The sequence below is a fragment of the Brassica napus genome, chromosome A2 (assembly GCF_020379485.1).
Source record: "Brassica napus cultivar Da-Ae chromosome A2, Da-Ae, whole genome shotgun sequence".
In the NCBI taxonomy this organism is placed as follows: Eukaryota; Viridiplantae; Streptophyta; class Magnoliopsida; order Brassicales; family Brassicaceae; genus Brassica; species Brassica napus.
Window position 1 is genome coordinate 23966 of NC_063435.1, and position 12346 is coordinate 36311.

General features: G+C 36.2%; 4 protein-coding genes and 1 non-coding gene across 8 annotated transcripts; 2 read left to right on the forward strand and 3 right to left on the reverse strand.

The window, feature by feature from the left end:
• Nucleotides 1-130: 130 nt before the first annotated feature.
• BNAC02G02150D lies at nucleotides 131-1866 on the reverse strand. Its single transcript, XM_013819250.3, has 4 exons — nucleotides 1430-1866; nucleotides 972-1020; nucleotides 462-653; nucleotides 131-378 (listed from the first exon to the last, which is right to left on the reverse strand). Exons 1-4 carry the CDS (start codon nucleotides 1571-1573, stop codon nucleotides 362-364), a joined length of 402 nt encoding a protein of 133 aa, XP_013674704.2. The 5' UTR covers nucleotides 1574-1866; the 3' UTR covers nucleotides 131-361.
• A 2239-nt stretch (nucleotides 1867-4105) lies between these two features.
• Nucleotides 4106-8258, reverse strand: LOC106380836 (folylpolyglutamate synthase). Of its 3 annotated transcripts, none has more exons than XM_048746967.1 (16): nucleotides 8047-8258; nucleotides 7853-7965; nucleotides 7708-7773; nucleotides 7098-7207; nucleotides 6763-6823; nucleotides 6615-6698; nucleotides 6450-6506; nucleotides 6155-6215; nucleotides 5963-6009; nucleotides 5780-5857; nucleotides 5449-5613; nucleotides 5089-5355; nucleotides 4919-4997; nucleotides 4654-4809; nucleotides 4468-4574; nucleotides 4106-4375 (listed from the first exon to the last, which is right to left on the reverse strand). In XM_048746967.1, exons 1-16 carry the CDS (start codon nucleotides 8060-8062, stop codon nucleotides 4316-4318), a joined length of 1527 nt encoding a protein of 508 aa, XP_048602924.1. In that variant the 5' UTR covers nucleotides 8063-8258; the 3' UTR covers nucleotides 4106-4315. The 3 variants fall into 3 exon arrangements, with proteins under 3 accessions (XP_048602924.1, XP_022551414.2, XP_048602929.1); XM_022695693.2 differs by having other exon boundaries at nucleotides 7853-7971; nucleotides 8047-8175; XM_048746972.1 differs by lacking the exon at nucleotides 5780-5857 and having other exon boundaries at nucleotides 7853-7971; nucleotides 8047-8177.
• Nucleotides 8259-8348: 90 nt separating this feature from the next.
• Nucleotides 8349-8421, forward strand: TRNAV-CAC. Its single transcript has one exon. It is a non-coding gene; the product is annotated as a tRNA-Val (tRNA).
• A 189-nt stretch (nucleotides 8422-8610) lies between these two features.
• Nucleotides 8611-10444, forward strand: LOC125581475 (PRA1 family protein A2-like). Of its 2 annotated transcripts, none has more exons than XM_048746989.1 (7): nucleotides 8611-8945; nucleotides 9034-9074; nucleotides 9156-9234; nucleotides 9629-9715; nucleotides 9797-9885; nucleotides 9968-10039; nucleotides 10110-10444. In XM_048746989.1, the coding sequence occupies exons 1-7, from the start codon at nucleotides 8803-8805 to the stop codon at nucleotides 10211-10213; spliced, it is 615 nt and encodes a 204-aa protein (XP_048602946.1). In that variant the 5' UTR covers nucleotides 8611-8802; the 3' UTR covers nucleotides 10214-10444. The 2 variants fall into 2 exon arrangements, with proteins under 2 accessions (XP_048602946.1, XP_048602944.1); XM_048746987.1 differs by having other exon boundaries at nucleotides 8614-8960.
• A 21-nt stretch (nucleotides 10445-10465) lies between these two features.
• LOC106422738 (tropinone reductase homolog At5g06060) lies at nucleotides 10466-12333 on the reverse strand. Its single transcript, XM_048746977.1, has 5 exons — nucleotides 12117-12333; nucleotides 11804-12011; nucleotides 11112-11328; nucleotides 10928-11034; nucleotides 10466-10805 (listed from the first exon to the last, which is right to left on the reverse strand). Exons 1-5 carry the CDS (start codon nucleotides 12188-12190, stop codon nucleotides 10620-10622), a joined length of 792 nt encoding a protein of 263 aa, XP_048602934.1. The 5' UTR covers nucleotides 12191-12333; the 3' UTR covers nucleotides 10466-10619.
• Nucleotides 12334-12346: the final 13 nt, after the last annotated feature.

Consider the following 12346-nt stretch of genomic DNA (forward strand, 5'->3'; position numbering starts at 1 on the left):
AACAGAAACAGAAAAATACTCTGATTTAAAGTAGCAGATAGAGAGCGATAGATGTTCTTCAAAACCAGTCTAGAATGTTACACATGTGTATTACTTTGTTTTGATGATAAAATTTGATTAAACACAATTATCGATCATGAAGAATATAACTTGTTATTAAGATTCTGAGTATTTTATTTACTGGGTTTGTGCCATACATTTGTGGTACATGTGGTTCATTAGTTGCTCTCTTAAACCAACGTACTAATCCCCAGCATTGTATAATTACAAAAAAAAAACATAAAAACAAAACCCAAAAAGATCGCACTGCAAAGTCACGTTGATTTATATGGCCATCAGTTGGAGTAGTTATAGGTTGGTCTTAGTAATACAAGGAACCTGACACATGAAACAATCTATTGATAAGTTGATGTAGTTATTATGGAATAGAGACTACTAGAAGGTATGAAAACGGTATATACCTTTCCACCAATTTCCTCTGGAAGCAGAGGCGGTTGTGTCAGTGCGATCATCAGTTTCTTTGGGGTGATGATGTGATGGAGAAGTGGAGGAGGCATCATGAGCTCGTGGAGGTGAATAGTGTTGCTGGCCTCCGTAGTAGATGGATGAGCTGAAATACGAAGCTTCTCTTCTTTCATGACTGCTTCTCTCATCTTTGGAAACACACACCCGAAAAAACTTATATGATATATCATATTCGAATTTTTTAACTTCATCAAATTGTATAAAGTTTGAATCACTATAGACTAAGCAATCGTTTGATGCAATCATCCCCACGGTCTTGATTCAATATACACACTACACTTCAACTAGAATAGTATTTTTGAAGACTAATAAGTAATAAGTGACTTTTTCTGAATAAAACTATACATTATTATAGGTATATGAACTGATTTTACCATTTTATTATTCTAACAATAACAGAAAATGAAAAATCAGTGTATGTTTTTTACAAAAGAAACCTAGATTACCAGTGGTTTGAGAAATGATACTAGTGTGATTTCCCTTCTTGCCTGCTACCTGCATTATAGAATGGGTTCAAATTTGCAAACTCAATTATAAAAAAAAAAAAAACTCCGGACCACATATGCATTACATACACCGACACATGGTATATTATATGTATCCATAGGAGGATATATCCATGCATGAATGTGATAATTTCTATGCTTACTTGTCGTGTAGCTAGTAAGAAAAATTCTTTATGACTTTGTATGAAAAGCCTTAATTATCTTTTTTTTTGAACTATAGCCTTAATTATCTATTGCAATTGATTTCCAGAAAATCTACATAAAGTGCATCATATTTCTGTTTTATTAATAGAGTTGTTATGGATATGTAAAATCAAAAAAATTCAACTAAATTCTATACAACATCGAAATATACATGTTATATGCACATACTAACATATGTAAAGTATATAGATTACCGGAGGAGGGAAAATGGAGTCGAGTATAGTTGAACAAGACGAAGCAGAAGAAGCAGAGGCAGCTGACCCTCTCGGACCAAACAAATGATCAAACGAAGAGGGTGAAGAAGATGAGGAAGGAGCTTTGGTTTTCTTGATGTCCATAAATGGTCAATATATGTAGTAATTAGTGACTAATTAACTAAATTTTAATTACAATGAGTTTTCTTGACAGAGAGAAGGATGTTGATTTGTTGAGTGAGAGAGAGAACTAGTAAGAGAGAAATGGATAATGTATAGTTTAATTAATGATGACTTTAGTTTTTTCTTATTTGTTTTGCCCTAACTCCCCAACGGTCTGTTATATAACCAACTTCTGATGAGAAAGGAGATGGGTTCACGTGATCCCCACGTGGCTCTGCCGCCGGCTTTAGCTCTCTCCACTCTGCCACGTGTCTTTTCTTACAGATGCTGTGGATAAACTTTGCTTCTTCTACATTTAATTCACCCTCTGTGTATGTCATTTGGATAAGTTCTTGACCTGACTGCTTCTCTTCACTTTATACACATGAAAAACAAAAACTCGTGTTGATCTTTGGCATATACATGCACACTCAAATCTCCATTTCCTTCATTTGTTATATTAAATGCTATGATAATTCGATCATGCATGTGACTCAAATCGACTTTTTCTTTAATGTGTAGCTTTTTCTTCTATATAATATTTTTTAGTTTTGAATAACATTATTTTGGAGTATGGAGTAAAGGGTTATTCACGGACATATTCAAATCTCGAAAATTAAGTTTTGACCTAAATAATTAGTTTTGATCCAATGTAGGAGATGGATTGTTGTAAGACTTACAACATTTTTTTGGTTGAAAATAAGAATATGAATATAAATATATGGATACGAATATAAATATAAATAAGAATATGAATAATCATAAGATATGGAATCTTTTTCACATTCATCGTAGACTTATTATACTCCTTTAATTGATATATATATTAGATATACTGATTGATATTTTGGTATCTAGCTATAGTATTAACCAGTAAAGATGTATTTGATCTTTTTACCAGATATTCCTATCTAAGCCAAGTATATATCTGTAGATTTTGGTGGTCAAGTGAAGTTATAATCATATCAAAATTAGATCTCATACATTGATTTATTCCAAATTTAAAGGAGGGCTTGCAAAACAAGCTGAAACAGTTAGGCATATTCCACGTTTATCTTCTCTTTGATTTACATTCTTCTCCAGATCTAGCAGGATTCGCCGTATAATAGTTACTTTTGGATATATAATTATATATAAGAATCAAAATGATTTGGGCGGATATATAGATATTCCACCCAGACATGTTGTAATTTGTAAACGCATGCATACATACCAACATCAAATGAACATAAATGGCTTTCACATGCTGGCAGGACAAAAGAAAGAACAGAAATGGCTATGAGTATTCTTCTCTCATTGTTAGTCTAAAAACACTAACTATCATCTTAGACGTTTAATGTTAGTTTCATCTCATGCAATATAACATATGAATTTAACCTACCCGAGGGTTTCTATGCTTAATCATCTGTAAACAGAGAGATCATAAACGTCTTTGGTAATACTAATGACTAAATTCAAAGTGACTTCAAGGCTAAAGAAATCAGAAAAGAGGAAAACCCATATATCAAGGTGTTATTATCTCGAATATTAAGCTTTGACCTTAAAAATAGAACAATGAAACCATACTCGATTATTATCTCTAACGATTAATGAAAACTGACAAGACATCATACCCAAATTGTTTTCACATCATCAAAATACACTTATATTAGCTTCTACTAGATGTTTTGCCCGCGATGCGGGTTTAAACATTTTCATAAATTTTTGAAAAGTTCTTTGTACACTATTTTCATTATACTAAAATAAATCTTAAAATAACTCAATATTATATTTTTAATTATATAGTTAATTTTTTACTAAAAGACTTTTTCAAATAACAATACAATATATACATAAATTATCTCTGTTTAAATTATTTTTTAATTTATTTATATATTTTATTCATTAAGGGTATAAACGATATTAACCACTCTAACTTTTAACGTGAGAGCTCGATTCCGAAAATTTACTTCGCAAATAATAGTATAGATAATCAATCATACTAATTAAACAGAATCTCCCAGAAAACTTTTTGAAAGTTTAAAAGTTCAAGGTGAACACAAAAAGCTTAAAAAACCTTTGATCTTGCATAATAAAACAGCCTTTCTATAAACAGAGTCGTATTTATAAAAAAAAACATCTTAAATTTTAGAAAAAAAAATCTGAAAATAAAAAGTAAAATTTCAGAAAATAAAAAGGAAAAATTCAGTATTGTTAAATCAGTTAGAAAACTAAACACAATATCTCTAACCATCAATAAAAACCGACATGATACCACATTATAGAATTTAATAATCAAGCATATAATACACATTTTGAAGCCCTTGAAAGTATAAAAGTTTTATGTTAAAAAAAAAAAACTTACAATTGTTGTGTGGATTTCATTGTTGAGGTTTGTGTGTTCAATGAGTCTCTACTGCTGAGGTTTGTGTGTTCAATAGTTTTGTGGATTTCATTCCCTTCATGTTACGCCGATATATCATATTATTAATGTGTTTTCACCAAGCTCGGATTATATTTAAACCACATCAACCATTGGGGACATTGCGTTTCAATTGATTTCTAAATCTGAAAGAAACAAATCAAAAGCTAGTAATGTAGCACTTGTGAATCTGGTACTTTGAAACAACATTTTGCTTTTGGTTATATGCTTTTGGTTGGTTATAGGGAAATAAATAATCTATGTTGAAAGAAAAATCAAAATCACACAATATATTGTGATTTAGTGTTGGTGTATTCAACCCTTCATTTTCTGACTAATCTCAGTACATCACCTACAAGATGTAAGGAACCAGTTACAAGAACCTGCACACACACATACACAGTCCTTAGAACCCTTCTAGTATTATCAAGTTGTGAGACGAACCTATTCAATAAGAAAAGGGTTTAGGTTATACTTGGAAACGTGTGGCTGAGCTACTCTCATGTACACTATCCCTTAGCCATTTTATTGCCATCGGTAGTGAAGTAAACACCTCACTTTTTATACTTTCACTATCTTCTCCTGCGTTCCAAGAATTAAAATAAAGACTAAATTGAGATATGGATCAGAATGAAGACATTTGTTTCTACTATATATATACCTTTTTCATTATGGATAAGGCGTTCCCACACTTCCTGGAGTGTCAACTGCCATGACAAGTCAACATGTGGATCATTCTCAGGCAAATCCGCCGATGTACCAACCTTGTGATACACCGACATGTTTGGTACAAACAATGCCTTCTTGAAATGGACACCTACACATTAACTACTACATTCAACTTCATTTCTGTCTTTTGAACAACTCTGTTTCTAAAAGTTTGTTTCCACAAGAACACCACTAAGGCACACGGCTCAGAAAATTACCATGGTGTGCGCATGTGTTCCTTAGATGTGGAAGCAGCAGATTTGGGTCCCGAACTGACATGCAGTTGAATAGCAATATCTGCAAAAGCAGCCATATGATCTCTCATTCATATATGCACAGAGGAAAAACAGGTATACACATTTATAGAACAAGAAACTCGTCCACTTACCTGTTGGCAGTTTTCTTCTCCTGACCATTTATCATGAGATGAGCCATTAACCAAATGTTCTGAACGCTCTGGCTTGTTGTCTCCCTTAACCGCCAAAGAAAACCATTTGGCGCATACTTCCATGCTTTCTGGACTATGAGCTCCATCCAGATAAAATACTAAATCTCCCGAAGTCCTAGTTTCAATAAACTGATCAGGGACGACCTGTGCTCGTCCTTGCAAACTCGTTGTAGCTAAACCTTTGATGAATTTCTTAGGCAGAATACTCTGACACAAAGAAAGGATCAACTTCAGATAACTAGAGAAGGAACTAGATGCAGGCTAAAAAAATAAACAAAAGGCGAGAAAGAGCAGGCTTACCATCTGAGTCAGACTGGGAACTTCAAGTTTACCGATTTGCTGAAGCCAAGTAGAGGCAAGGGAAACTGCTAGACGAGCATTTAGATATTGGTGCTCCCCATCAAGCCCAAGTTTCTGACCACTTAACTGCCTTGCGGTTAGTGGTTGCACCACTTCGAGATTCACCTGGGAATACAATGTTTAAAATCTTATCCAAAAACTAATGAACCTAATTGTTGACGCATACAAAAATGATAAACCTATAATATTACAATCAACCAAGTAGCACAAACATTTTCTGCCATTTTTTTTTGTTTAAATGTTAGAGTTTAGCTATTAAAATTAGGCCTACATCTAATTTGGAAGCTTTCTCTTCAAGGACACGCATGGCTTCATCAGGTTGAGGTACTGTGAAAGCTGGAACTCCAAGCTAAAATATGAACAAGGAAGATTAGGCTAACTATGGAGAGTATTACTAAGTTACAAAAAAGGAATGATTCATTTTAAAGATATATAGACAAGAGTTAAAAGCCACCTTGAAAATTCCAGCCTTCTCACCAGCAATTTTGCCAAGTGTATCACCTAAGATGCATCCCAAAGAGAAGAAACAAGTCATGGCATAAAATTAAAAAGCAAATAAAACTCAAAAATATGCTTGACATGCAATGAAAACATTTCCATAGCAGCATTGGTATGCCATATGAATAAGAGGATTCCAATTACAAACCTAGAATTTCCATGTGGTCATATCCAAGTGAAGAAATACCACACACCACAGGTTTCTGAACCTGTAACATGTCACCAGTGAACCCCCCATGAGAACTTATTTAGTTAAAACATAAGACTACTACCAACAATTTGGAGTATTTTGATGATATCATTACAAAATTTAGTGTCTAATAACTAAAAATATGGTTCCGATCCTATCTATGGTAGTTGTCTTATGAACGCTAACCTAGTTGTTAGGTCAAAAGGGATACATCTTATTAGGGAAAATAGCACGAGAAAGAGGTGAAACTTACCGCATTGGTGGCATCGAACTTCCCACCTAATCCTACCTCCAATATAGCAGCATCTACCTGCATAAGGAAGCAAAGAGAAGTATTAATAAATAGTAGAGGTTTCACCTCTATCATGTAACTTGTAAGAAACTACTCAAATAAAGGTACAAGATTGGCATATCAAACCTCTTCTGCAGCAAAAATTTTAAAAGCTAGCAATGCAAGGAAGCGGAAATATGTAGGCATTGGTATCTCCTCGTTAGTTCTCTCCTGCAAATCAAATAGTCAACAAACATTTTATCTTCATTTGAATCTATGCACACTGACACCATACCTTAAGCCTGTTATAGCACCACCAGAAATAGACCAAAAATTTCTCCTCGCTAATGTCCTTACTGCACAAATGAAACACATCAACTATACCGAAACAGAGCAATTTTCAGTAAAGAAGAATATTCATTGCCTCGTTTGCTGATTATGGATATATGAACGTTACATTGAGAAATAAAAACAGAGTATTTAACCATATGCCAAAACTAGTATGTTTTCAACAAACAAAAATAAATGATTATGCCAACGAGGTATTGTTTGCAATCAGGTTTCTGCTTCTATAAGCACATATCTAAATTTTCTTTCTCAAAATATTTAAAAAAGCATAGATAAACTTACCCGTCTAAGCGAAATCTTTCACGGACATCAATGAGGTGTGGTGAAGTGAAGAGTCCAGTTCGGAAGCCATAGCTTCGTAAAATAGACTCAGTAAAGGCACATGTGGATCCCTTCAGGCCAAAATAAAAAGAAAAGAGGATAACGTTATCAGCTGGATCAGAAAGTAATCAACCATGCAGACAATAAAACACTTTGATAAAAAAAAGTTCACTGAAGGCTTGAATCAAATAGTAATCAACCACCATTCAGACAAATACATAAACAAACTCCTAATGACAAATAGTAATTAACCGTTCAAACAATAAAACAGTTTCATCAGTGTTCTAAACATTGGTCTAGGCGTTTAAAAATTGGTCTAAGTGTTCAAAAATTAGTCTGAATGAAACGATTTTTTCAAACTGAATTTTTTTTTACAGAATCGATTTAGAAGTTCAAAAATGACATTTGTCTAAACAATAATCTTCTATAAGGCGTCTACCTAGCTATTTTTTTGAACAATGACTAAGATAGACTTGCATGAAGCAAAACAGATAAACAAACTCCTTATGACAAAAAAGTACTTGCTGTTATATTACAAAACATCTCCACAAGTGGAAGTTGTTGTTATTACCTTGCCTTTGGTTCCAGCTACATGGATAACTTTCATCTTTAACATGTCTTCTTCCAGGTCAAGTAGCTGCAAACAGATTACGAAAAAGCCTAAGCAGAGAAAAACAAAAGGTGCAAACAAAAAAAAAGAAAAGAAGAGAAAGCACCTTAAGGTAATCAAAGACAAGCTCGAAGCGATCCCCTTTGTTGCTCTTATCAGCACGACTTCGTTTCGTTATCAAAGAAGATAAAGCAGCCAACGCTTCCTCATACGAATCTCCTGTAACTTAAAAAAAAAAAAGTGAGCTCGATCCAAAGAATATCATCAGTTTACTTGTATCGAGTGACGATGAAGCTAAACCTGAAGCAGCTGCCATGTCGATCTGGTTTCTTAACGAAACGAATCTGAAACGCTAAAAGTGAATATGAAAACGAAAATACTCCGAGATTCTCGGAAAAGAGAATATGAGAGAGCGAGATGCAAGTTGTGGTTGGTGGTAGAGCCGTAGTGAGGTAACAGAGAAACGCAGAGCTCAAAACGGCACGATGTGGTACGAGTTACAAACGAAACAGCAAACATTCTGTTATCTACGTTGCACTACTACTACTCTTCGTTAATCATTCTCGGCAAGTTGACAAAGAAGACCACAATTCAAACAAAGCGTCTGGGTGGTGTAGTCGGTTATCACGCTAGTCTCACACACTAGAGGTCCCCGGTTCGAACCCGTCTCAGACACTCATTTTTCTTTTTTTTTAGAATTTTTCCCCTAAAGTTTGCCACGTGACTAGAACTACACGTAGGTGGGGACGACGGACAATAGTTCGAAAACAATATCGTTTGGGTGGTGTACTCGGTTATCACGTTAGTCTCAGGCCCTGGTTCGAAACCAGTCTCAGACATTTATTACTCTTTTAATTTGCCACGTCATCAGAACTACACGTAGGTGTGGGGGCACGATTGACCCTAGGGCGAAAACAAAAAGCTTTTGATTAAACGAATCGAAATCAAATTCGAATCCGAAAACTCATCGGTGAGCTTTGGTTTTTCTCCGTCGTCGGAGCTGAAATCGATTTCAATCTTGCGCCGTTCTCAGTTTCCGATTAATCGAGGGAGGGTATGGATTGGGACAACGTAGCAGCTGAGGATGTGATCGAGGCCCTGAGAGAAGTCGAATGGTCGACGCCTCCTCGTTCCTTGGGAGAGTTCTTCTCTAGATTCGCGTTCCCTCGCTCGTTCTCTAAGTGGAAGAGCCGTCTCAAGTGCAATCTCTACTAGTAATCATTTTTCACTCTTCCCCTCTTCAAATTCTGAGCTTTTTGATCTTATGATCTTCGTTTATGTTTGCAGCTATCGGACGAATTACTTTATCCTGGTGATTTTCGTTCTGGGTTAGTGTAAAAAATCTTTGTCCTTTTGGGTTTTAATTGAAGATCTTGTTGATAGATGTTTTTTTGTTTGTGTTGACTCAGGTCTTGCGTTGATTACAAGACCATTGGCTATTGTGGGTACTGCCTTTACGGCTTTAAGCATAGCTTTTCTTAATGACAGGTATTGATTTTTATTAGTTTCTACTTATATCTCTCTGCTTTGCTATACGATTGTGGCTTCACGGCAAATGCTAGGCTTCTTTGTATACAATGGTTGCCTCTTGAAATAGATAAGTTTTATGGTGTTTCTAGGTGGCTTTTCTAATTTGTATATGCGTAGATTCGAGGATGATAGACTCCTTTGTCTTCAATGTCTGCTCTTGAACTGGACTTTTGAGTACTGAGTTCGGTAGCTTTTATGGTCTTAGTTCGTTCATATCTGAGTGTTTCATCCCAGCTGTAGCGGTTTTGATTTTTATTCATGTTATTATCCGGCATCCATCTATTGGGTGCTAGTGTTCTGCCTAGCAGAATCTATTGGGTGTTGAAGCTTAAAGGTGTTGTGTCTTTTGCAGTTTTGCGGCTACTTTTAATGAGAAGTTTATAAGGACTATTAGGCTTTTCTCTCCACACATGGCCGCAAAAATGAGGCCTCCCCACATGTGAGTTTCTTTTTTAGTTATTTGCCATTGAAAATATAAAGAGAGCTCTTAGACAACTCTATATAATGTGGGCACTTGCAGGCCTGTCATCCGTGGGAGATCAGCAGCAAGAAAGACAGTATACGTTTGTGGGAAACCACGATGGGTATTCGTCGTTATTTTCCTAACAGGTAACTTGAATACTCACTAGCCCTCTTTATGTATCAATGCTAACAAAACTGATTAGTGTCTTGATTTGCTTATGTATTATAGCCAGTCTTGTCATGTGGTTCTCTTCCTGCGGCTTGTTGTGGGTCCTCTATGCATTTCTCACTTCCCTCTTCGGTAAGTTATTCCACTTGTTATGTCCTTTGATGGAGTTTTGTTTTTGACATGAGATGTTCTCTCTCAACAGTGGTTATAGTTCATGCAAGCGTGAGAACACCGAATCTCAAGGCACGCTTAAACACATTCCGTGAAGAGTTTCGAGCTGTATGGCGAAACTACAGTGAACTTTAAAAGTCACAGGTTACTAAAGAATCTAGAAGCAAACCGAGCAGCCATCATGTTGTCAAGTAACCATGGTCAGATGATGCCGACGTACTTGACCAAGTTACTTTATTTGCTGTAGTTATGCTCATACTTTTCAGACTGTGTTAGTGATTTTGACTTCACAAAAATCTCTTTTTAATTATATATGTAGCATAATCTTTACCTGAATTATAGCATTCAATCATTTTCTTCGCAACATTTGTATCTGTATATACAAAATGGTGCGTAACTGTGCATTGATTTATTTAATGACGATTTTGAAATGCAAATGTGAATATTATTAGTAAAAAGATAAACAAGGCCAATGGGAAGAAACCACACGAACGGCTTCTTGCTTTATTATTTAGTAAAGTTGCAATGAGAGGTTTTGGCTTTACATGGTGTAACTGAAACCGTTGACTGTGAACCCTCCATCAACAGAAATGACCTGACCGGTGATGTAAGAAGCTGCGGGAAGGCAGAGGAAAGCAACCAGCGACGAGACTTCCTCTGGTTCTCCAACGCGCCCCAGTGGGGTACGCGAAACTATCGCCTCCTCAAAACCTTTCTTCTCGAGTAGCTGCATGACAACACCATAACACATAGTTTAAACGTTTTGTTTCGGTTTGCTTTCTATTCTAACCTCTACTAAATGAAACAATGTTCCATATGCATTGTTTTAGGGAGTATAGAAAAACATACCGGTTTCACAAGTGAGGTCTTGATGTACCATGGCGCCACACAATTGGTTCTAATGTTGTCTCCTGCCCACTCGCAAGCTAGATTCCTTGTAAGCTGATTAAGTGCTCCTGTGAAAAACAAACCCATCTACCTTCAACCTCCTTTATTAATGGTTTCTCTGAATCAATGAAGAAGACGGGCTCACCTTTAGTTGCACCATAGACAGATCCACTACTAAGATGCACCAGTCCAGCCACAGAGGAGATGAACACAATGCTCCCAACCCCAGATGCTTTTAAAAGAGGATGTGCAAGTTGGGAAAAATGGAAAGCGGATTCCAAATTGGTCGACATGATTTTAGCATAATCCTCACTCGAATACTCGACCGTTGGCTTCCTTAAATTAGTTCCAACATTGTTTACCTGAACACAAATCAAATTGAGAAACCTTCATAAGGGTAAAGAGAATGATTCAAACCCCTGATGGAAACTTACATGATCACTATATGGTCCAACAAGAAAAAGCTACACTATACTGAAACGCCACAAAGCTAAAGACTCAACCAGTTCAAGGCTAGGAACAACCAAATAGATTGGTTCGATGGTTGTTCTGTAGACTTATAAAGATGCTGAGCTATTGCAATAAGCGATTAAGAGAATGATTCAAACCACTAACTTGTGCCAGTAATGTTCACTAACAGATAGAAACTTAAATGAGTCCAACAGAAGAAGCTATAACCTTTTTAAGTTACATTTATTGATTCAAAGCAAAACGACCAGTTCAAGGCTAGGACCAACCAAATGTTTTTTTTTTCTGTCGGATAAGGAACTTGTAAGGATGCTGAGCTAATGTAATAAGCGATTACAAGATCAGTTTATGTGTAGAAGAGAAGCTTACAAGGATGTTGAGCTTGCCGTTAAAGACAGACGAAACCTCCTGAATCAAATTCTCCCTCTGATCCCTAACCGACGCATCGCAAACCGAACCGGTTACCACTAAACCATTTGACTTCCAATCATCCAAGCATGATTTGAGCTCCTCCTGGCTCCTTGAACATGTATGAACCGTTGCCCCGAATCTCGCTAGCTCCTCCACGACCGCTCGCCTTAACAGGTTTATCAATCAATCAATCAATCACCAAACCATGCAAAAAAAAAAAAAAAAAAAACTCAAATCGAAATTAAGAATCGGATCTAAATTGATGCTATACCCGATTCCGCGAGTACCACCGGTTACCAGAGCGGTTTTTCCGGCGAGGGACCATCTCTTGTCATTATTCTCCATCGTCACTCTCCTCCACGAATCACACACTCTGCGTCTGCGGGCGAGTGAAGTGGGGATGTTTCTTATTAGGCCTCGGCTTACTAAAGGCCCAGGCCCATTAAAAATAAGATTCGGCCCATCTTGAAGCGCTCGAGCGAGATAGAAAGGTGAGAGCAG